The sequence below is a fragment of the Sesamum indicum genome, linkage group LG8 (genome assembly GCF_000512975.1).
Source record: "Sesamum indicum cultivar Zhongzhi No. 13 linkage group LG8, S_indicum_v1.0, whole genome shotgun sequence".
NCBI classification, from domain to species: Eukaryota; Viridiplantae; Streptophyta; class Magnoliopsida; order Lamiales; family Pedaliaceae; genus Sesamum; species Sesamum indicum.
The window spans coordinates 1933090-1956494 of record NC_026152.1 but is presented as its reverse complement, the minus strand read 5'-3'; the positions used below and the strand labels follow the sequence as shown (position 1 = coordinate 1956494).

The window sequence follows — 23405 nt, the reverse complement described above, 5'->3', positions numbered from 1 at the left end:
TTGAAGTGCTAATGCCTTTTTTTTAGGTTCCTCCTTCAAGATCTATATTCTTTTAGATCCAAATTCTAAATATCGTCCATATCCATTTGACCATGCATTCTTTGCACCCATCAATACCCATTAATTTGCTTTTTTGATTCTCTCATCAACCGTAATAATAAAATTAGTTTGGGAACTTAATTGCATAATTAATTACAAAACGGTGAAACCAAACTACTAACTTTTTCTAAAATTAATTATTCTAAGATTAATTGTCTGAAATAAATTATTTTATAAATCAATTACGTGACCCTTGTGCCAAACTGAACCTATATTGTTTGGCCCATTTTTTAATATTAAAAACTTAAATTTCATCCTAATAACTTTTTGTTAAAACCTACAATATGTAGCTTTTTTAGTCACATTCCCATTATTATTTACCTTATTACTCTTTATGTCCATTAAATAATTTTTCTATACCTTCATCGACTTAAAAAATGAGGTTAATTTTAAAATTTAACTACATTTTTTATTTGCACAATCAATTATCAAATTGGGAATACAAACGTAATAATCACATTTTCTAACATAAATTATTGCAAAATGTATTCTCTAATTGTAGTTCAAAGGAAAAAAATATCAAAATTGTGTGAATTACGCTGACAAAATATAGGTCTTATTATGAATATGATAATTTAACAATTTTTCACACTTGATATATATAAATATTTTGCGAACAATAACTAATTATAAATGAAACCAAAGTAAGATTAAAATTTGCATAAATGAAAATAATGTTAAATATAAATTGGCAAAAATAAATTAAAATTGAGAAGAAGATATTGAAGGAGTTGGATTTATATTTGGGACCCTCAAATCATATGACATGGAGATTACAACCTATGAAACATACCACTTGGCACCAATTACAACCTCTGCAACCTTATCCCTCCATCAAGAAATCTCATCTTCCCAACATCCAAACAAAATCCAAAAACCAACCAATCCCATTCACACACCACACACTCTCAACTCATCAAAAATCTACCACACAAACCAATCAAGAAAGTAATTCAAGAAAAGGGGGGTGAGAGGAGTTTGTGGATAATTGGTTTGATCATAAGCAAAAAATGGCCTCAACTGCATGCTTCTTGCACCACCATGCAGCAATCTCCACCCCTGCTGCAAGAACAAGTTCCGGCAGAAATGTGCCGTCTTTGAAGCCCAGCCAGCTTATTTGCCGAGCCCAGAAGCAGGCTGAGGCCCAAGAATCTGACAGCGCCGCTGCCGTTGTTTCCCGGAGATTGGCTCTCACTGTGCTGATTGGGGCTGCTGCTGTTGGCTCTAAGGTTTCACCAGCTGACGCTGCTTATGGAGAATCTGGTATACACAATTTGTTTGTTAATGGTCTTGTTTCGGTTTGGTGATAATTGGTAAACTTCTAGGCTGTTTAAGCATTGTTGGCATAACTATGAGTTAGATCTTTAAACTTCGAGTTTTGAGTTGATCACACTCTGTTTATTAGAATTCCCATGTTTGGGTGCCTCTATTACCAATGGATGTGATGATCCCTCCAAACTTTGAGTCATGGGACTCACAATCATGACCTTACTTTAAGTGCATTGTCTCTTTGCCTTAATTCTTACAAGAAGAGAATGTTATAAATATACCAATATGTCACTTAAGTACTTGTTTGGCTTCTTGGATCTTCCTGGCTGACCATAACTTACTTGGGGTCCGTCATAATGAATGGTTGTGGTTGTCCAGTACTTGGAACTCCAAGACCTCCTAAGCTTTACTGTAACAACAAATTGATAGAAGATATGTATACAGTCAACTGTTACTCTATACCTCAAGTTTACAATAGATTACGTTGTTATGATTGAAATGCATGCTATAAGTTTCAACATTAGGCCATGTAAAATGTACCATCATTGCGTATTTGATTTGTGGAAGCAAGAGAAGTATCATAGGTGAGTATTCTATATCATATATATGGTTAGATGATCACACTTTTGAATGGTGATGAATGCAGCTAACATCTTTGGGAAGCCGAAGACAAACACAGATTTCAAGCCTTACTCTGGGGAAGGATTCAAGCTGTCCATCCCCTCAAAGTGGAACCCAAGCAATGAGGTTGAGTTCCCTGGCCAGGTCCTGAGGTATGAGGACAACTTCGATGCAACGAGCTACCTCACCGTCACAATCAACCCCACAGACAAGAAGTCGATAACTGACTATGGCTCCCCTGAGGACTTCCTCTCCAAGGTAACTGCTCGAATCTCGAGTACTTAGATTCGTCAATGTAAAATCTTGAAATTGTTTGAGAATATATATATATGGTTATAACTGTTGAATCCACATTTTGCAGGTGGACTATCTGCTGGGGAAACAAGCATACTTTGGTAAAACTGATTCAGAGGTAAACCACTTTTATTGTTTTATACTTCAGTAAAACAGGCATACATACATGTTGGCATAGCTCATGGCTTTTCAAGAATTCTCCTAAATGGAAACTTTAGAAGCATACTTTACTTGCCTCCACGACCTCACTACAAACCCTGTATATCAGAAATTAATTAGGACCGGATGGATAAAAAGAAATTTGTAACAAAAAACTTGGCCGTAGCCTATAGGGAAGTTGGTGCAATTCTCTAACTTTGAGGGATTTCTATAGTACATCAAATTTTACATGTATTTATCCTTCTTTGCTAGTATAAGCCATTTTCTTATACTGAAACTAAACATAAACGCTCATCCTTACGAGAACCACACTGGAACTGTTTAGGGTGGATTCGACTCCGGGGTCGTGGCAACTGCAAACATATTGGAAACTTCAACCCCAGTGGTTGGTGGAACACAGTATTACTTCTTATCAGTGTTGACGAGAACAGCCGATGGAGATGAAGGTGGCAAGCACCAGCTCATCACAGCGACCGTTAAGGATGGTAAGCTCTACATCTGCAAGGCACAAGCTGGAGACAAGAGATGGTTCAAGGGTGCAAGGAAGTTTGTTGAGAATGCAGCAAGTTCTTTCAGTGTCGCTTAAGGAGAGATAAGAGGATATGTGAGTATGTTGTATCTAATTTGCTGAAACTTTTCACCCCACCCCTTAAGTATTAGAGCTGTCAAGTTATGTCCAAGGAAGTTATTGTGGATATTCCAAACATGTTTTTTGCACAAGGGAATTAATGTTATATCAAAAGGCTAAAGTGCATCTCTTCTCTCCCTGTCCTAATATCTTGCATCTAATTTGACTCAGTTACAGAATTTTATTAGTGGTTGAAAAGGTGAAAGTTTTGTGTATCTTACAAAAAGAAGTATTATATACCGCCGACGACAAAACATATGACAAAAGATAACATAAGAGTTACAAATTCAGGGTGAGTTAAGTACTATATACCGCCCACGACAACAACTAAGTGTTCCATTTTATGGAATAAATATTAAGGCAAGCTCTTGAAAACTTGGTTTATGAAGTAGAAGTGTCCCTCCATTACCAGTATTTTGCTTGTGATTGACAATGTTACAGTTCATTGATATCTTCTGCACTCACCGAATTCATTACACATCAAATGGAAGTTGTCCAAGCAAATGGTAGCTTAAAATTTCAATACTTCACAAGTACAATACAGAATCGATGAGAATATTGCAAATGCAAAAGACAGAAAAGTATTGCAAAACCAGTCTAATACTTGAGAATTACATTTCAAGTCATTGAATTGTCAAATCACAGCACGTTAACATCTGAATTTCAGCATCAAATGCTGCTTAAGTTAATAATCAAGTGTACTAGCATGTGATTCAGTACGGTGCTTATTCAAAACAATGGGCATAGTGTATTCCCATACTTGCTCATCACTTCCTCCACTGCAAAAATTTTGAAATAGAAATCAGCTAACCTAATTGTCAACAACCTCAATGAGGGTCGTCTCGTAATCACTAGGTGCCTCAAAACCATGTAGGTTTATCACGGTTGCAGCCACATTGGCCAGCCCACCATTGGGGACGTCTTTGCGGAATCTCACACCTGGTGCTAGCCCAGGGCCACCAATTGCAATAGGAACCTAACAAAAGTTTCGAGATATATGTGTATAAGAAATCGCCAAACATTGGATTTACCAAATTATTCATAATTTGAAAGCTCTTGCTGTTTCAAGGAATATATGTAAACCAGCCTAGTACAAGGTGTCATTAGCTGGAGCATCTTGGAGAATGCTTATGGGAGAACTATGGTCTTCAAGTTTATATAATGTAACATTGACATCCCCTCATCAGATTTAGGCATGTTACTAAGAAGTCACTCAGTTTCGAAAATTCACATTGCAGCCTCTGCAGTCATGTTTTACATTAGAGATCCACCGTGGCCACTCTTCAGGTAGGAATTTCTAGTGTGAAACATGCTAGAAGGGGGTGCAGTTGACTTTTCAAAACCAAGGGATTTCTTTGTAATATATCTATGCAATTAACCATAATTAAAAGAATCCATTATATTACTTCAATGGAACTAATTGACGAGAAAACGTCTGAAATAAAAATAAGAACATTTTATGATAGGAAAGCAGTTGATTACCAAACATATTTTTATGTTCCTATGTAAAAGGAGAAAATAACAATTAAAATAAAGAAAAACTCAAGAATTGATGTTGTACTACATTGAGGTCAGTAGAGATGACCAGTGTATGTTTTTCCAGGCAATCCATGGTCGATGCCACATTATGAAGATGGGGAAAGAAACGGCCATGAAAAGCACAGAACATACTAAGTCATGCAATTTTTTCATGGCTCTAGAAATTCACTAAACAAATTCAGCAAACTATTTACTGCTGGATCTGTTGCAGGACAAGAACGACATGAATAGAGTTACTTACAGGTTCTAGTGTGTGGGAAGTAAGTATCTGAATGTTGCCATTCTTGTCAAGAAGAGGCTCGCCTTTCTTGTTCCTTTTCACCATGTCCTCGGCGTTTCCATGATCAGCAGTAACGACATATATTCCGCCCACTTGCTCTATCGCATCGAGGATCATCTGACCAAATCAATACAATTAGCAGATCTTCCCAACTGATTTTAGCCAAAGTATAAAAGTTGCTGTAAAAAGTTTACCAGCTGAAGATTCATCAGTCTTCAAATGTAACAAACATGTCCATGATTCAGCAGAGCAGAATATAACGATGCATATTCCAAGCCAATTTTTAGTTGCACATGATTCAGCAGAGCAGAAAATAAGGGTGCATATTGTAAGCCAATTTTAAGTTGCAATATTATCCTCATGCACCTCATAGTTACAATATTCATCATTTACAGGCTCATCGCCTGACTGATAAAATAAATTGTGGCACTATATTGTTCCAAGGTTAATCAGTGCCTAGGATTTTCATAAATACATTTCAACGGACCAGAAATTTAAAAATTGCAGGATTCATAACCCTAAGCTCCATAGAATAACCGATATTGATAAAAACTTATGACAACTACTCTTATGTTTCATTCTACATAGGTTTACTGTTATGACTAACAAGTACATCAGCTTCTGAAAAATTACCTTGACAGCCTCATCAGCTGCCTTGCAAGCCACAACTGTTGCTTCAATATCACCAGTGTGTCCCACCATGTCGCCATTAGGGAGGTTGACACGAACCTTTACAACGGAGGAAAAATACCTCATTAACACAAATATTTCTTATGCAAAAGAAGTTCTTTCTCAGCTAGATACCAGAAAGACATGATATTATTGTTCGAGTACCTGGTCAAATTTGCGGCTAAGTATGGCATCTCTTGCCTTCTCAGCAATCTCAAGGGCTTTCATCTTTGGCTGGACATTAAAGGTAATACCACTATCACTTGGAATTTCAACATATTCTTCCATCTGTGGGTTAAAGTATCCCGAGCGATTCCCATTCCAGAAAAAGGTAACATGACCAAATTTAACAGTTTCACTGCAAAAAACCATGGGAATCATCTGAAGTGAGCATGAGACGTAAACAAAACATAGTGTGGCTGATAAAAGCTACGAAAATGAGAGTAATTCAGAACTTGCTAGATATAAGCTTCATGATGTTTTTGAAAAGCCAATAAACACTACTGAAAAAGTAATATAATTTTAAATTTCTCAAATTATCATAATTACAATACAATGCATCCACAGTCTTTGGTCAAGCAGGGATGTCTATGAATGGCTACACTTTTTGAAGACAAGCATGTGCAAGTATATTGGTCAGCATGAGATGACAGGAAAGTGAAGTTATAATTATCAACTAGCTAAAAGAATTAGTAAAAGTTCAATCAGATTGTAACCCTGAAGTGCTTTTCTCAGTAGTTACCTCAAATTTTGATAAATGCAAATAATGTAGGTAGGAACAAAATAGGCACGAACTTGTGATATATGAGCAGAACATACCTACAAGCAAAAGTCCGGACACCATTATGGACCAAATATTCTCCAGATGTCCTTTCGATTTCTGGAGGAGAAACAAGGTAGCGGCTTGGAAGTTTAAGTTCACCATCGTACTGAAGCATTCCAGCATAACGAATTTTAGGGAATCTAACTCGATCAAATTTATCAAAGTTCTCATACTCAAGTGCTTTGGCAATCATAACCATGCGGTCAGCCCGAAAGTTGAAAGTTACAACTGCATCACCATCAACAATAGGCCCAACAGCTTTCCCATTTTCATCAACAATAACAAAGGGAGGTAAGTACTGGTCGTTCGTATTAGGAATCTCTCTAAGTTTCTTGACAGCTTCAACAGGATTCTTAAACTTGTGTGGTGCTTCTCCAAGCACTTGGGCATCCCATCCTCTTTTTACAACATCCCAATCATTCTGGAAATAGAAACAAATTGATAAATGAGGAATGTTGCCGCCAGTTTCAAACTCAATCCAATTGCTAGTTGTATAACTCCCCCCCCCCCTTTCCAGTCGGTTCTTGACAGTGAAAATGTCAGAAGGGGATCTTTTCCAAAAGATAATACATTATCCAAGCCACCGAAAACATAAAAATAAATAAAGATAAAAATGAAAAAACAAAATGGAAATCTTTGAAAGTGTGGATACAATTTGTGAACATAATATTTGTTTACCACAAGCAAGAGACCAAAATCCTGATGTCAATCAATTGTTAGAACATGGAATCATGCCACAGAATATAAACCAATGCTATCAGAAACTAACATAGAAGATTAATGCTATAGGACCTAAATTCAATTATCCCAAAATACATCAACAAAAGTAAAGAAGAATACAATTTTATAGGTTAAAACATGAATTGCTCACCTCATATCGATCCATTGTAACATACATACGACCTCCACCGGATGCAACCTGAGCATCAACACCTTTTTCACGTAGCTTTGCAAGATCATTTTCAAGAGTTTCCACAAAGCCTACACTTGACCCATCCAAAACATCACGTCCATCAGTGAGAATATGAACGCGAATTCTTTTAGCACCACGCTCACTAGCACCTTTGAGCAACAACTGAACCCAAAAAATATCAATTGCAGAATTAGTTCTTTTAATACGCAAGGTTATGCTTTCTATAACAAGAGAAAATTTAAACAACATCAGGACATTGCGAAAATTTAAAGCTAATAACTGAAAAAAGAAAATACCATTACTGTTTACTAATGGATGAATAGAATTGCCATCAAAATTTAGATAATTGACATACCTGTAACTGATTGAGTCTAGAGTGGACACCACCATCACTTAATAATCCAATGAGATGTAGTGTTCCAGTTTCAAAAGACTCTTTGATGTACTTGAAACCTTCTCCGTCGTAGATTTTACCAGTTTCAAGAGCAATATCGACAAGCTGAGCACTACATCCAGAAACACACAGAAAAGGTAAATGCATGATTGCTTTTACAGAAACAACTGACACCTGAGAAACTGTATTTGGCTTTTCAAGTTGTATTCACACATCATATTGTCTAGCAGTGCAAACATAAATGGGCAATCATCATTTGCAAAGTCGAACTTTTCAGCAACTGATGCAACCACTTTCATTAGCAGAAGTCTGACCAAATGGAGTTACTAAAACTTCTTTAACAAGGTTCTTAACATTCTTGCCCTGCCATTTTTACACTTGATAATATAGCAATCATCATTTGCAAAGTCGAACTTTTCAGCAACTGATGCAACCACTTTCATTAGCAGAAGTCTGACCAAATGGAGTTACTAAAACTTCTTTAACAAGGTTCTTAACATTCTTGCCCTGCCATTTTTACACTTGATAATATAAAAAAGCAGAATCTTCTGATAGGTGTTTTGAAAATTTATCATTTAGACAACTTAGATCTCCTGATTTCAGCATCGAAATTGTTTGATCAGAAGGATTTAAATCATAAGGTCCTGCTTTTATCGATTGTCTCAATAAAATGACAAATACAATCGAATATTAGAAATCATCTTCTGTCCAAAAACTTCTCCATAAGACCCCGAGACAAAAACATCTACAGCACCTTTTCCCCTCAACACTGAATCACAAGGCAGGACACAGCAGGTACCGGACTCATATTTGTATAACTTACCAATCATCAATGTTATGAGTCCTTTGGATTCAATAACTCCAACAAAACCTCATGTACATACAGTGATATCAGAACACTTTAGATTTTCAAGTTTGAGTTTTTCATTTTATCATTTCAAAAAGATAAATAAACAAAACAAAGCTCACCCTTGAGCATAAATCCTGCCAGCACCAAGAGCATTGTGGCCAACCTCACTATTGCCCATGTCATCATCTGTGGGCAGCCCCACTGCCTTACCATGGGCCTTCACCAATCTCCATTTATCAGGGGCACCCTTCACCAAAGATCCAAAAACAACAACAAAAAACATTCAATCCCATATCCTTTACCTCACAAGAAAAAAAGCCCGAAACAGATAGACAAAGATCCAAAAAAACCCATTAAATAATAAATGTAAATACAATAATAAAAAAGAATAGATTTACATTTTTGAGTGAATCCATGGTGGGAGTCTCAGCCACATGGATGCAATTGTACTTGTTGGGATTTGCCTCACCCCATCCATCCAAAACCACCATCGCTATGGTCTTCCCCTTGGGAAGCTTTGGGTGGTCCTTCAATTTCCATGAAAATTCAGAGCTACCCATCTCGATTTTCTATCAGTATTTCAAATAAAAAAAAAAAAAAAAATCAAATCCTGGTCAGTGAACAAGAAACTACATCAGATCTAAAAGCATCCACGCCACTTACACATACACAATTACAAACACACACATACACATAGAGAAAGAGTGACAAAAAGGGAACCTTGTGCTGTTCTAAGAGCAAATTCTTGCAGAAAAGGTTAAGGAGTGAAAACCAAAGAACAGATTGAGAAGACTCTGAGAAGGGCAGATGTGTGTATATATAATAATAATACTCAACACCATTGGATGAAGAGAGGGTTGGGGTCACGTGATCTTGCACGTGACAATCTTCCTTTTTTCCCTTTTTTTTTTAATAAAAAACAATTATTTTTCCATTTTTTCAATTTTTTTTTTTTTTTAAATTGAGATCTTTTGGGAATATGCCATATGATGAGGTTGATCAGCAAGAAATTAGTGATGATGGTATTATTGGTGGGTAGTTTGACATTCCAATTCCTACACAACCTTTTTCTTTTTCTTTAAATTATAATTTAAAAAAAAAACACAAAACTATATACTTATGTTTGGGTTCGTTTTTGGGCCATCTCAGAGATGGCCCAAAAACAATGTAATGTTTGGCATGCATTGTTTTACCCATTTCTATTTTATTTTTAGTTGTTTTTGTAAAAATATGGGGAACAAAACTGACTTTTTTATTTACAGCCGTACATTTTCTCTTTCCTCTTCTCTTTCCTCTATCGCAGACATCGGCTTTCCTCGCAGAAATCGCCCCTCTGTTCATCGTCTTCCTTCTTCTTCAGATCGATACTCGCAGAAATCGCCCTTCACCTCTGTTCATCGTCTTCCTTCTTCTTCAGATCTATACCTCTATTCATCGTCTTCCTTCATCGGCTTTCCTCGCAGAAATCGCACAAATTGGATGATTATCTTTGTTTTTCAGCCCATTTTTCTCCAAATAGAGAAAAGGGTTTCAAGAAGTGAGAAAATTCCTCTATGGATTTTCCCGGGCGGGCATTGGCATATGCTGCCTTGTCCTCTCCACAGAAGCCGTTGGCCGGAAATGGCGTGGCCAAGTAGGCCAATATGGGTTTTTCTTCTTTGCAGCAGGGTTCCTTTCAATTCCCTTGATTGCTTATCCAACCAGAACTTGCTGGAGAAACTTGTACAAGATTATCTCATTTATCCCTCTTGTTTACTCAATCTTTATACTTCTACCCTTTGTATCAGAGTCCCCAAGGTGGCTTCTTCGCAGAGGTCGAAGTGAGGAAGCTCTTGAAGTGTTGAAAAGATATGCAAGAATCAATGGGAAGGAATTGCCTCTAAATATCTCTCTCCTAGAACCATCTGGCAATGAGAAAAACTTGGCTGCAGGTGAAGGAGAAAATAACACCTCCACCATTGAGAAACTGTGGAATACTAGATGGGCTGCCAAGAGGATGTCCATGGTCATGCTCACAGGTTTTGGGATTGGTTTCGTGTATTATGGGGTTCAACTCAATGTTGAGAACCTCAACTTCAACCTCTATTTCGCCGTTGCCATAAATGCAATGATGGAGATTCCAGCCGTTTTCATAGGCAGCGTGCTGTTGATGAAATTTTATTAAACCACCTGGAATGCATATGATATATCTTCCATATTCTGATGATATCAGACCTGTTGAAGAGGTAAGAGTAACTTTTTAACTTCACTAATTTCTTAACTGAAGAATTTAGAATTAAAAACAATATGGTGGATCTACAGCTTCACACTGATACAAATCCCATGGCACCTCGAGCAACTGAAGACCAAATAAAGAGCGCCTCTTTGTTAGTGAAGCGTGTTGATCTAAAAAACTTTTCAGTTTGCCAATTTGCGAAGCCTGGTATGTTCCATATTCTAAAGGAATCGCTCTGTGGATTTTCTTACAGTAAATATCATAACAGTAGTAGATGGATAACAAGTATTTGGAATGGTGCTAACTTCAACGTTAATTTGGTGATGTAGGAGACCTGCTTTCTGAAAAGAATGCATCAATTAGAATTTAAGAATGCTATTTCTCTTGGAGGACCTTGATACAAGCATCCAAGGAACATATTGAATCATGAGATGAAAATTATGGCAAATATAAGAAATGGTTGGTGAAATCTTTTCATAATTATTGATGGCTACTGTTTTTCCATCAATAATTGCTGCCATTGCATGTGGTGCTTTGTATCATTGCAGAAACTTTTCAGTCAATTTCTGTATACTCTGTACTCTTCTGAAACATTTGTCGGCTATTTACTTTTTCTGCACTTAGTCACTTGGAGATATAATGAAAGAAATTACTATTTACCCGTGAATTGTACTCTCCTCTCTCTATATAATGTGTTACAACTCTTTATGCAATTTGCACTTTCATTCTATCTGTTGAGCTTATTCTGTCGAAGTAAAGTATTGCATTGCAATTGTTGACACATTATTGGTCGAGTACTCTCATCCATCTAACATTTGGCTTTACCATTTTCTTGTTATTAAGGTATGTATCTTAATTTTCGCTCACTAATCTTGATCTTAAATGTTATATTCTTCAAAATTTTAAGATAAAAATGCTTAATTTGGTTTTGCTTCTTGTTGACCTTGGCATGATGAATTACTTCGACTTGTTTGTCATTGTCCTCTGTTTGGCTGGTTAATTTCTTGATGGCCTTCAATATATTGTATTTCTCTTTCTTAAAAAAAAGGTTTTTTTAATTCTGTTGAAAAAAATGTATGTGCTTTTCTTTTTTATGTGCTTATATATATATATGCATATAAGAAGTTGAAGTTTGATTAGGATATTTTGTTGTTTTAATAATGGTGAGTTCTAGTTTAGTTTGCGAGTTGCACAACTTTTTTAATGGATTGATTACTTGCTTTGTTTGTAATTTATAGTTTTTATTATCAAATCACATTTGTTATTATATATTTTATTGTATTTAATATATACATAGTATGGGTACAAAAATAACATATAATTTAATTATTCTTTGCTTTCTGCAAAGACAAAGGTGAATTAGAGTTGTAGTTATAAGATTGTGAACATGAAGGTGACTTGTACATTAGAGTGTAAGATTGATTTTACACCCCCCTAAAATCATTGTAAAGAATGCTTTTGAAAGAACAATTGAAGGAATAACCAATTATTTTTTATCCACTTGATCTTTAGTGTGGTTTTATTAATACCAGAATATTTTTTTAATTTCTTTAATATTTAATTTTTATGAACATGATTGTGTGCGTCATTTATCATTCAATGACTTAAGGGTTTCATTGTCATACTTTAATTAGACAATACGCCGTATTAATCCAAAATATATTTTTCAAACCATTGGAATCTGTAGTTATAAATTATATTTAGTTAATATTGGATTATGTGGATCTTCAAATTATAAAAAATTGAAGGATGCATTAGTGCTTGGGTCTAGACCAATGTTTGTGTCAAATTTCGTCGAATTTTGAGAGCGTTCAAAATTTAGCAGTATGTTTGGTTTCAATTTTGGCTCATCTTTGAAATGGGCCAAAATATAGTGTATGTTTGTCTTGTTTGCTTTTGTAAGTTTTGGATATATTTTTCATTATTTTAAAACAGTTTTAATTATTTTTTGTCCAAAAAATATAATTAATTGAAAATAATATTTATTTTAATCACTCACAACTAAATAAATTATATATTTTTACACATACATATATATAAATATATATAAAAGAGACATGATTTGACAATGAACAGTACTTTTTGTATCCCCACTTCCCATCATCAAACATACCATACTTATTTTATATTATCTCCAAAAACAAATCCAAACATACACACTATCTCTAACTTATTTTTATTTATCTTTGTTTTTCTCTCTCTATCTCCACAAAATACCCTAAAACAAGTTAAAAACAAAACCAAACATTATGTATATATTTTTATTTTTACATATTTCTTATTTACTATCTCTATCTATAATTTTGTATTTAATTAATATTGTTTTAGCTATTTATTTTGAATTATTATATTTTTCAAATGAGATACTAAAAGTAGTTCAATTACAACAAGCTCGTCTGATATTTGACATAATTATGAATACCCCTTATTGTTTGAAAAATTATTAATATCTCTCTGATGTTTGATAAATTTACGTAATTCTTGGATGGAGGTTTAAGTTTCTCAACTTTGCTCTTATTGTATTTGTTTAAAAAAAATAAAAAATTACTAAAAAAGTTGGACGAGGTAAATGAAATTTTTTGAGAAATTATAAAAAAATATTTAATTAGTCCATAAGATTTTTTAGAAAAGTAAAATTAAATTATAGTTTTCATGGGCATTTTGTCCGTTTACGGATTGGGCTAGCTGTTAGATTGCCGTTAAAATCAATAGAGTATTTGTATTTTTCAAATAATAAAAAGGTATTCATAATTACACTAAACCTCAAGAAAAATTGCTGTAGTTTGCCCATGAATATATCTCCTAAACAATATAATAAATTTGTAAAATATTATGAAACTAAGGAATTTTAATAAAATCATGAGTTTAATCCATCAAATATCAAATAATTTAACGTAATAATGTAAGTCCGTAACATATCAGACATAAGAAATTATAAAAGTTAAAAAATAAAATAAATTAATATATAAACCATTCCAATATTCGTAATTTATGTTCGATTTGATATTAATCAATTAAATTCTTTCATATTTATATAACTTTTTTCCTTTTTTTTTTAAATAAAATAATCTCTTATTGACATATAAGTTATTAACAATAACAATCATACAAAATGAAATAAATACCTATATATGCTTATTGTAGAAAAAAGGAATAAATTAAAGCAAGAATATATATATATATATATATAATTTTAATATTATAATTTTTTGGACTTTAATATATTGTAAAAATTAATTATATATAATTAAATTATACAAAATTTAACTATCCAGGATCGCGACTTGGCCATTTTACTGTAAAAAAAATTATTTTTTAGTAAAATCACGACTCGACATATTAATATTATAGTATTTTAATAAATTATATTAATATATATATTTTTTTACTAATAAAAAAATAAATAACTCTAAAAAAGTTGGCAATAAGCTGCAGCAGCAGCTTTTGACTTATTGATATTGATTTCTAACCATAAGCATGGCTTATGACTAAGCACTTATTATTCTCTCGTGCTTCACCACGTCAGCTATAAGCTGCTCTAATTCATGCCTTTATTTACATATTTATTAGCCGTCGTGACACGTGATTTTATATGCTTATAATAAATAATTTTTCATATTTTATAATACATTAAAATAAAAAATATTATATATCATATTAAAAAATAAATAAATAAACTAATTTAGAAATATTAACGACATAATAAAAAAAATTTGCATCACGGTATCAAGAATCGTCGTTTGTAAATGAAAAATTCTTTTCTTTTTTATATTAGTGTATATATATAATCCACGCTTCCGTTACGACTTATGTGAAGTTTGATATTTACCAATATACTCAAACGGGTATTTTTTAAACTTACAATTTGTTACGGTATTCAAAAGTTATGACTAATGGTAATAGCACATCTCATAATCCGCAAACCATGAAAATGTCATGTTCCGGTTAAAACTTCACAACGAGATTAATTATTGACGTTAATGAGGTTGTCTCAATCGTAAGGTCGAGGTATGAACAACTCTCAATCGGCTAAAAGTCTTGAATTCGAGTTTCTAATATACAAATATTAGTTTATTTATACAGTAGCTTGCAATTTATTGTTTTTATCTGATGTATAATTTGTATAATTTATTCAATCTTTTGCTATGTTCTTAAAATTATTAATGTATTTGATAAAATTCAGTATCTTAATATTATTTTATGCTGATATTTAATATAATTCATACCGTTTGATGTTTTCAAGTCCAAACTATATATATATATATATATATATATATAAACCCTTCTTGAGAGGTGTTATTGTAATATTTTTTAGGGGTGTTCGTATACGTTTTGTATTTGAATGAATAGGGATGTAGTTGTAATCACAACTATAACCTCATAAAATATAGAATCTCATCTCATAAAGTGTAGATATAATTTTGCAAAAGATCAGGGACGTTTTTTGTATTTTGGTTTAACATCAAGGGGTGTTAATATAATTTATTCTTTTCGTATTTGTTATTTTTCATCTATAAATAATTTATCATTACTTATTTGAAAAAATAAAATAATTATAGATATGGTAGTTGGAGCTTATTGTATTTGAATTTAATTTTTATTTTATGAAAAGAAAATCTTATGAGAAGTGCAAAAATATGACGTGGCGGATAATAAATAAAAAACAATAATAATTTGCATAAAAAAAATGCTATTTTAGTATGATCAGTTCATAGAAAATTAATTTTGTATTATTTATTTCTGAGCAAAAATGGGTTCAACAAATTTATAGAAAATTTAATTATAATAATTTTTTAAGGAAATTATTTTATTTAATTGTGATTAATTAGCAGCCTCAAGGCCTAAATTTGGGCCAAGTTGGATTATTCCCATTGAGGTTGGCCTTTTCATATTGGGCCAAGCCGAATACAATCATATATTTTTTGGATAACTACGCAATGCTCTTTTGAAATTTGATATAATTATACATAAATTCTCTATAATTTGAAAAATTATATTTAGCACATTTAATATTTATTTTCGTTTAATAAATAAATCTCTCCGTCAGTCAAAATTCACTGAATTTACTGATATTAACAAAAAGAGTAATAATTTATATTTATCTCAATTGACTTATTGTAGGTTGAAAGAATCTTTTTGTGATCAAATTACCCACATACGTATTTATGTATTAATGCATGTGAGGAGGTATATCTTTCCTGTTATAAGGGTAGTTTAATGCGAGAAAAATTGTATGACCTGCAATAAGTCAGTATAAGTCAATAGAGATTTATTCAGTTTTTTTTTTTTTTTTTTTTTTAATATCAACAAATTCAGTGAATTTTGACTAATGGAGGGACTTATTTTGTTAGACGAAAGCAAATTTTTTCAAGGGTGTCATAAAAAATATAACAAAAATACGCGTCTCCGACTAAGGGAGAGTGTTTGACACGCATGTATTGTGCCAATGAGCTTTAATTTGTTGCCTTTTTAAGGTTACTTTATATGTACAAATGTCTATTTTGTTCCCTTTTCTCATTAAAACATTATTTAACTTAAATATATTTTTTAATAAATTATATTTATTTATAAAATATCAAACTACCTAAAAAGTATATAAATGTTTTAAAAATTAAACTTTTAAATTGAAAAATCACAATACTAAAATTTAATTTTTTAAATTTATATAAATATAAATATAAATATAAATAAATTATATACTATTAATTAAATTAAATTATTATTTAGTTTAGATATATTTCAAAAAATTATATTTATTCAAAGAATATATTAATTAAACATCGAAATACAAAAATATATCAAATTTTTAGATTATATATATAATATTATAATAGTTAAATTAAAATGATTATTAATGTATTTTAATATATTTTTATTATTTTTACATTTTGAAAAAACTACATCAATGTCTCTAAGTTTTTTAAATAAACTTAAAATAATATTTTTTCTCCTTTTGATTTTTTTTGGACTCATTGCCGGCCAGCACCGATGCTATCTAACGAAGGTCAATGAATTTGGGCGATGGTCGTCGCCTAGATAAGTGGGCAACGAAGGCAACGTTGCATCGCCCCTTTTTACGGGTCCCCCCTTTTGTATTGGCGACGACGATGTTCTATCATCCTGTGTATAATATATATGTATAGTGTATATATATATAAATAAAAACAAAATAATTTTAGGTTACTTGAAATATAGACTATTTATTTTTAAACAGTTGAAGTTCAAGAACTATTATAAAAAGTGTGTACCAAGTAATTTAATAAAAATTTTAACATTGTCAACTCCAACTAACACAAGAAGAGAGAATGCATAGTTTTTCAAAACACAAAGCATTTTTTGCTTTTTTTTTTTTTTTTGAACACATGGGGGCTTTTAGTTTAATTTTTAAAATATGTGGGGGGTTTTATGCAATTTATTAAAAATACAAAATTATATTTTTTTCCAGAAGAACTGCAAAATTACATTTGCAACCCCTTGGAGAGTTTTTCATTTACAACCTTCCCCTTTTATTAGTGTTTGGACGAAAAATACATAATCAAAAAATTATAAAATTTTTTAATTTTATCTTTCATTCGACATTCCTCTAGTAATACTTTTATAGTTGTATGCCTATGCATCGATTTCACGGACTTGAACAAGGCGTACTCGAAAGATCATTTCCCTCTTCCACAAATTAACATGTTGGTTGACTCCACATCTGGACGTGAAATGTTGAGTTTCTTAGATGTGTACCAAGGCTGTACTAATTATATAAACAATCAATATATGAAATCCACATATATAAATATAAAGCCAGGTTCACGACTACTTCCAAGAAACCAATATATATATATATATATATATAATATACAATACTACACATATAGCTATATATATAAATCCAATTATCTATACTTACCTGAAATCCCAAAATGCTTCGATTTCACGAGGGACTGCTCAACCTTCTACTTTGTCGTCACGTCCTATAATAGAATATTATACGTATAATCAATATATATATAGAATATCATAAACTCTAAATAAAATATTATATAATGTTCGTACATTTTCCACCAATCTTTTAATATTTTATTTATATTAAAGTCCAAACCCCTGTTCCATTTTATTTTAGATAACTACACTTAATTTATCAACTAATTCACGAGAATTTATTTAATCAAACCCCTTTTATATTTATAACTATTGTTTTTAATAACATCCATAAATTATATTACCATTGAAACCTCATTTTTCCTATTTAATAACATAATATTTCTTAAATATAACTTTTCGAGACATTTCTAGAAATTTTCTACCAATTTATCGTTGTTATATAATTTAATTAAGCAACAATACATAGAATTACATATTTGGTTAATCAATCTGATGGAATTGTGTAAATTAGCTATAGTAATAATTAAATCTAACAAATCTAATAATTTAATTAACCAACTATATCATTTTTTTTATCAAATGTGATATTTAATTCGACACTAATTTAAATAGTCAAAATCATAAAATACTCTGATTAAATAGCACATTGCTCAATATAAATTATATTTAGTAAAGAGACTAATTAAATAATATAATTATACTAATTACTAATAATTTTAACTTAACAAATTCTTACCTGTTTCGAAGCTGCAACGAAGTTAAGATTGTCGGAATTGAAAATTGAGTTTCCTTTACTTTTGTCCATGAAATTACTATATTTATAGTGAGAGTGAGTGAGGCGGTAGCTTGGGTGGGGCGTGCACCCACGTGGTCTTGCGCCACCAATTTCTCATTTCATTCTTTCTCTCTTTTTTTTATTTTTTTATTTTTTTTATTATATATATATATTTTATACTTTTAATAATTATCATTACGTCCTTCTTAATTTTCTAATTAGTATAATTTACTTTCAAGTATTATAACGAACTCCAATTTAATCTGTTCAAGTTTTATCCCAAATTCAATCTATAATTTATTCATTAATTAAATTTAAATTTTTAATAATTACCAATTAGTCTCTCAATTACGTGAAAAATTCTACGGACGTCACATGACTACTAACTGTCACACATGTACTCAGGGACGTTCTCTTTCCTTTCTCCTCTTTTTCTTTATCATCCTAGAGATAGCCACATTGAGGACAATGTGTTGCTTTGCCTAGGACTTGATTCTTTGTGGATTGATGGTTGGAGTATTGCTCTTCGAAGTATCGATTTTCTGTTTATCGGTGGTTGCTTTTCTCCTCTATGTTTGTTTGGTAATTGTGTGAGAACCCACTTTTGTAGAATTTGTCTTTGTATTCGCTTCATGATCAAAGATTTAGGATGTTCAAGCAATGATTTGGTGATGTGTGATAAGAATGTGCATCTAATGATTTTAGATAACTTACGGCTAAGAACTTGTTCTTGAAAAATGGTGATTTGACTTGAAAATTGTACATGAAAAAATAGTGAATATAACCTACCTTGAGATGAATTTTGAGCCCATACACTCATTAAATACTACATTTCTTTCTTCTCTCGAGAGATGATAAATGCTTTACAATTGATCTTCCTAGAACTTGGTTTGTACCATGTCGAGGCCACGTCACTATGCATGCACGTGAAAATAATAAATAGGATAAAAAACCTTTTAGCTTAAAAAGATCACCCACATACACTTTTTCTTAGTAAGTCCATTTAACCCTTATAAGCCTTATCACGCAGTCAATTATGAATTATCTCTACCATCTTTTTATTACCCTGCTTGGTCCTTCCAAGGACTAGGAGAGCATCAATGAAATAAAAATGTACATTAAGTACGGGTTTTGACATAAAGTGTGGGGATATTTTATTTATTGTGATCATATTGTGTGATAAGGAAGTTTATGAGCTGATATATCATAAAGTGTTCTTGTTCTATGCTTTATTGCAAGATAGACAAAGAAAGAGAGAGAAACATGGCCCAAATTGAAAGAGGAAGAAAGAGGCCACAATCAATATTTTGACAGATTGTGATAACCAGTTAAGCGTGCCCATGCCTAAACCTGACAGAAAGCAACAAGAAAAGGAAGATCTAAAATATGATTTTTGGAAGGTTTTGTGGCTGATCGGAGATCTATAGCTGATTGGAAACTCTCCTTATTGAAGGAACTCTTTAAGATAATAGTTTCAATTCTTTAGGTCTTTTAGTTTTTATTAGGAATATACCTTTTTTAGTTCTAATAGGAATAGGTAACTAGTTAGTATAAATAAGTTATGTAATTCACTATATGATCATCTTTGATCTTTGAATCTTTTATTTTTCTGTATTTTTTAATAATACTTTCTCTTCTCCTTTTATGCTTTCTTCCATTATCATGTAACATCTATTTCTAGTTAAAGATATGGTGAATGCTTGATTCCAATAATCTGATTTATGAATGATAGATGCCGTTTTCATCGTCAAGAATATTTGCCTAGCCAATTGAACTTACAATTCCGTAATTATTTGCTTAGTTTAATAATTAGTAGTAACACAACAAAATTTGTCATGTCGTAATGGTTGATTATGTTGTAGGGAATGCACAATTTAACTTAAATAAATTCTCGTAGGAATTTATTGGTTAGAATTGAACATTTATAGTTCTTAATGCTGTTGATCAATTAAATCTTGAGCACGTTTTCAATATTATTTACTAATTAGAGAATTAGTTAACAAAATAATGTGAGTTTGTTAGGCTGTACAAATGACCATAATCAAATTATTTATTATGAATGATTGTTACCTTTACATGTATGATCAATCATTGAATTATGGTCCTATCTTTAGTTAGAATTCATTCTTCTCATATTTATTTCTTTTCTTTATTTTATTTTCTAAATTTAAATTTTAAACAAAAACCCCCCTTTTTTATTTTTTATTTTCATTTAAAAAAATTAACTTAAAATTAATCCCTGTGTATTCCATCCTATTCGCTACTTTAACAAATTTTAGTAAAATAATATTTTTTATGAATTTGACACTCATGAATGAATAATTTTATTTTTTTTCAAAAAGCGCACACCAATTCTCCCAAAATCAAACTGAAGCTCAGCGTCAATATCCCGCCACAACCCACAAGTCTCATGCCGTCGTTGCTCGAATTCTCATCAGCCGGAACCTCATCGCCGGCGGGACCCGGAGCATCCGCCTCGTCTTGGGCCCTCGACTTTGCTGACTTCGTCCCCGGGGCCGACGGCGCCACCTTGAACAGCTCTCTGGGAAGCAAGACCTTGTCGATCTTGTAAACTGCGAGGGGGTCTTCGTCGACCAGAGTTCCTCTGATCGTCGCCGTAACGACTTTGGTCTCGATCTTCACGTCCTCGCCGTCGTTCTGCACCGTGAAATCGAATTTGTTGGCTCCCTTGGTGGCCAAAGTGTTCATCAATCCGTTGCTGGATCTAAGCATTCCCAAGGAATTGTACACCGGCACCGTGGTATAGCAGCAGTGAAGTTTTTCCCTCAGCTGTGAGGTTTTTGTACCTGGGCATGAAGGATGCGATGGTGTCGTCAGACGGGCAGAAGATCGTGAGGCCCCCTTCGACGCTTTGAGTGAAGGTTTTATCTGTGCCTTGCGCGGTTATCAGGTCCGAGAAGGTCTTGCAGCCTTGCTTTGCCATTAGAGAAGTTAAGTTAAGGTCGATTAGGACTGCGGTGGGGGCCTCGGCCTCCGGCGAGGAGAGAATGTGGCTGATTTGAATGACGGAGATGTTGTAGGGCAATTCTTCAATGGATTTGACGTAGGTGGCCATGGGTTGGTCGGAGTCGCTGTCGACAGGGGAGAACCCGACTTTCCCCCCTTCATGTCGGTGATATTGACGTATCCGGAGGTTCCTGCGGCCTCGCCGGTGGCCTGGAAGAGGGAGGAGGTGGTGGTGGAGCCCTTGGTGATCTGGTGGAGCTTCTTGGAGCCGAAGTAATCAGCGAAGATGTGGAGGGAGAGGATGTTCTTGATGGTGTAGAGGGAGAAGTGCTTGGATAGGAGGTTGTTCATGGCGGCATTGTCAACGACGCATGGTGCGGTGGCGGTTGATCTCGGCGGCGAGATGGGTGGTGGTGAGATAGTGGTTGAATGTGGAGAAGTCAGGATGCTGAGCTAGGATGCGGGTGATATTGTGGGCATAGGTGGTGGTGGAGAGGAGGAGGAGGAAGCTGAGAATAGAGATTGGGAGCTTCATGGTGGCCGGAGTTGCAGTGGAGTGTTGAAGGATTGATGACTGGTTGCTGCACTTCTGAAGCTATATATTATGTAGCATATGTTCTTCCATACTGTAATTTGAACCCAATTTTCTATTTCCAGTTTTATTATATTATATTATTTTATTTTATTTAAGGAATTATTATATAGATTTTACGTGATTTGAAAAATTATATTTAATATTTATAGAATTTGCTTTCGTCTAACAAACAAATCCCCCGTCAGTCAAAATTTATGAAATTAATTGATATTAAAAAAATAAAGGAAAATCGATATTTATCTTTATCATCAATTGATTTATTACTAACTTATTACATGTCAAACAAATCTTACTAGATCAAATTATCCCTATAAAGGTAAAAATATATCTGTTCATATACACTAAAGTATGAAAATATATATAGAGGGTAGTTTGGTCATAAAAAAATATTTGACCTACAAAAAATCAATAATAAATCAATTAGGGGTAAATATATTTTTTTATTTATCTTTTTGCTATTATAAGTAAACTCGGTGACTTTTGACTAATGCAGAGACTTATATGTTAGATGGAAGCACCTCAAGGATATTAGATATAATTTTTCAAATCACAGGAGACTACGTGTAATTATATCATACCTTAGAGAAGGACCATATAATTATATCTTTATTTAATATATATATATATATATATTTAAAATAAAATAGATGATATAATTTTTATATATGTGACAAATTTGTACTATTATTACTTGTTGAGTAAGACACATTTTTGATAAGTTACCACATGCTGGTAAAATTTTAACCTATATTGGGTTTGATCGAATCTAAACTAATTATATAAGAGGTGTAATACATTTATTGTATGATTGATATATAGTTTAAAATATTGATTAATCACATGACAAGTGAATCATACTTGATCTATAATTGGTTTGATTTATCCAAACTTAATTTGTGTAAAAATATTTCCTACATATTAAAACAATAAGTTCCAGAATTAGTAACATATAATGATTTCAGTATTGACAATAATTTTACTAACTATGAACTAAAACCGCGATAAATAATTAGACTCTGAATATGGGTTTGGTGGTATCAAAATTCAATTAGATATTGAATATTATATTTGTTATGTAATTAATATATATTTTAAGAGAGCGATTAATATTTAATGCGTACGATAATTCTTGTAATGATTGTGTTTGATTAAATCTGATTTGGATTAAAAAAAAATATATATTCATCTTTATGAGTGTTAAGGTTAGATTAAATAATTCCCACTATTTCTTGTTTCTTTTTTATAAATATGTGCTTTTACTAAACTACCCAAGTATGTATACTTATTTTTCTATCATTTTTAAAGTTAATATTCTATTAATAATTCTTTATTCACGCATATTTTCATTATCTTCTTTTTCTTTTATTTAGTTAAATAAATTTAATAAAAAATTAAATTATGCACAAGCATCAAGTATGCGTCTATCACTATAACGTTTAAAT

At 32.4% G+C, this 23405-nt stretch overlaps 4 protein-coding genes across 4 annotated transcripts; 2 read left to right on the top strand and 2 right to left on the bottom strand.

The window, feature by feature from the left end:
• On the top strand, window positions 976-3209 carry LOC105167423 (oxygen-evolving enhancer protein 2-1, chloroplastic-like). The gene is made up of 4 exons (XM_011087131.2): window positions 976-1362; window positions 2015-2247; window positions 2351-2401; window positions 2768-3209. The coding sequence occupies exons 1-4, from the start codon at window positions 1110-1112 to the stop codon at window positions 3026-3028; spliced, it is 798 nt and encodes a 265-aa protein (XP_011085433.1). The 5' UTR covers window positions 976-1109; the 3' UTR covers window positions 3029-3209.
• Window positions 3562-9378, bottom strand: LOC105167422 (2,3-bisphosphoglycerate-independent phosphoglycerate mutase). Its single transcript, XM_011087130.2, has 10 exons — window positions 9259-9378; window positions 8937-9107; window positions 8658-8785; window positions 7650-7800; window positions 7253-7456; window positions 6378-6802; window positions 5724-5916; window positions 5523-5618; window positions 4851-5006; window positions 3562-4046 (listed from the first exon to the last, which is right to left on the bottom strand). Exons 2-10 carry the CDS (start codon window positions 9096-9098, stop codon window positions 3882-3884), a joined length of 1680 nt encoding a protein of 559 aa, XP_011085432.1. The 5' UTR covers window positions 9099-9107; window positions 9259-9378; the 3' UTR covers window positions 3562-3881.
• LOC105167575 (organic cation/carnitine transporter 1-like) lies at window positions 9518-10961 on the top strand. The gene is made up of 4 exons (XM_011087349.2): window positions 9518-9560; window positions 9842-9930; window positions 10058-10763; window positions 10840-10961. Exons 1-3 carry the CDS (start codon window positions 9518-9520, stop codon window positions 10700-10702), a joined length of 777 nt encoding a protein of 258 aa, XP_011085651.1. The 3' UTR covers window positions 10703-10763; window positions 10840-10961.
• On the bottom strand, window positions 20736-22031 carry LOC105167574 (fasciclin-like arabinogalactan protein 2). Its single transcript, XM_011087348.2, is given in 4 exon segments — window positions 20736-21156; window positions 21158-21515; window positions 21518-21738; window positions 21740-22031. Coding segments are annotated over 4 exon segments (1164 nt in total). The 5' UTR covers window positions 21904-22031.

Bases quoted from the DNA above. Each gene is read 5' to 3' on its own strand.
- LOC105167423 (XM_011087131.2), top strand. From the start codon at position 1,110: ATGGCCTCAACTGCATGCTTCTTGCACCACCATGCAGCAATCTCCACC. The intron at 1,363-2,014 runs GTATACACAATT...TGATGAATGCAG, and splicing joins CGCTGCTTATGGAGAATCTG to CTAACATCTTTGGGAAGCCG. The intron at 2,402-2,767 runs GTAAACCACTTT...GGAACTGTTTAG, and splicing joins TTGGTAAAACTGATTCAGAG to GGTGGATTCGACTCCGGGGT.
- LOC105167422 (XM_011087130.2), bottom strand. From the start codon at position 9,098: ATGGGTAGCTCTGAATTTTCATGGAAATTGAAGGACCACCCAAAGCTT. The intron at 7,457-7,649 runs GTATGTCAATTA...TTTTGGGTTCAG, and splicing joins CTAGACTCAATCAGTTACAG to TTGTTGCTCAAAGGTGCTAG. The intron at 5,619-5,723 runs GTACTCGAACAA...TCCGTTGTAAAG, and splicing joins TTAGCCGCAAATTTGACCAG to GTTCGTGTCAACCTCCCTAA.
- LOC105167575 (XM_011087349.2), top strand. From the start codon at position 9,518: ATGCCATATGATGAGGTTGATCAGCAAGAAATTAGTGATGATG. The intron at 9,561-9,841 runs GTATTATTGGTG...CCTCTATCGCAG, and splicing joins GCAAGAAATTAGTGATGATG to ACATCGGCTTTCCTCGCAGA. The intron at 9,931-10,057 runs GTTCATCGTCTT...TTCTCCAAATAG, and splicing joins AGAAATCGCCCTTCACCTCT to AGAAAAGGGTTTCAAGAAGT.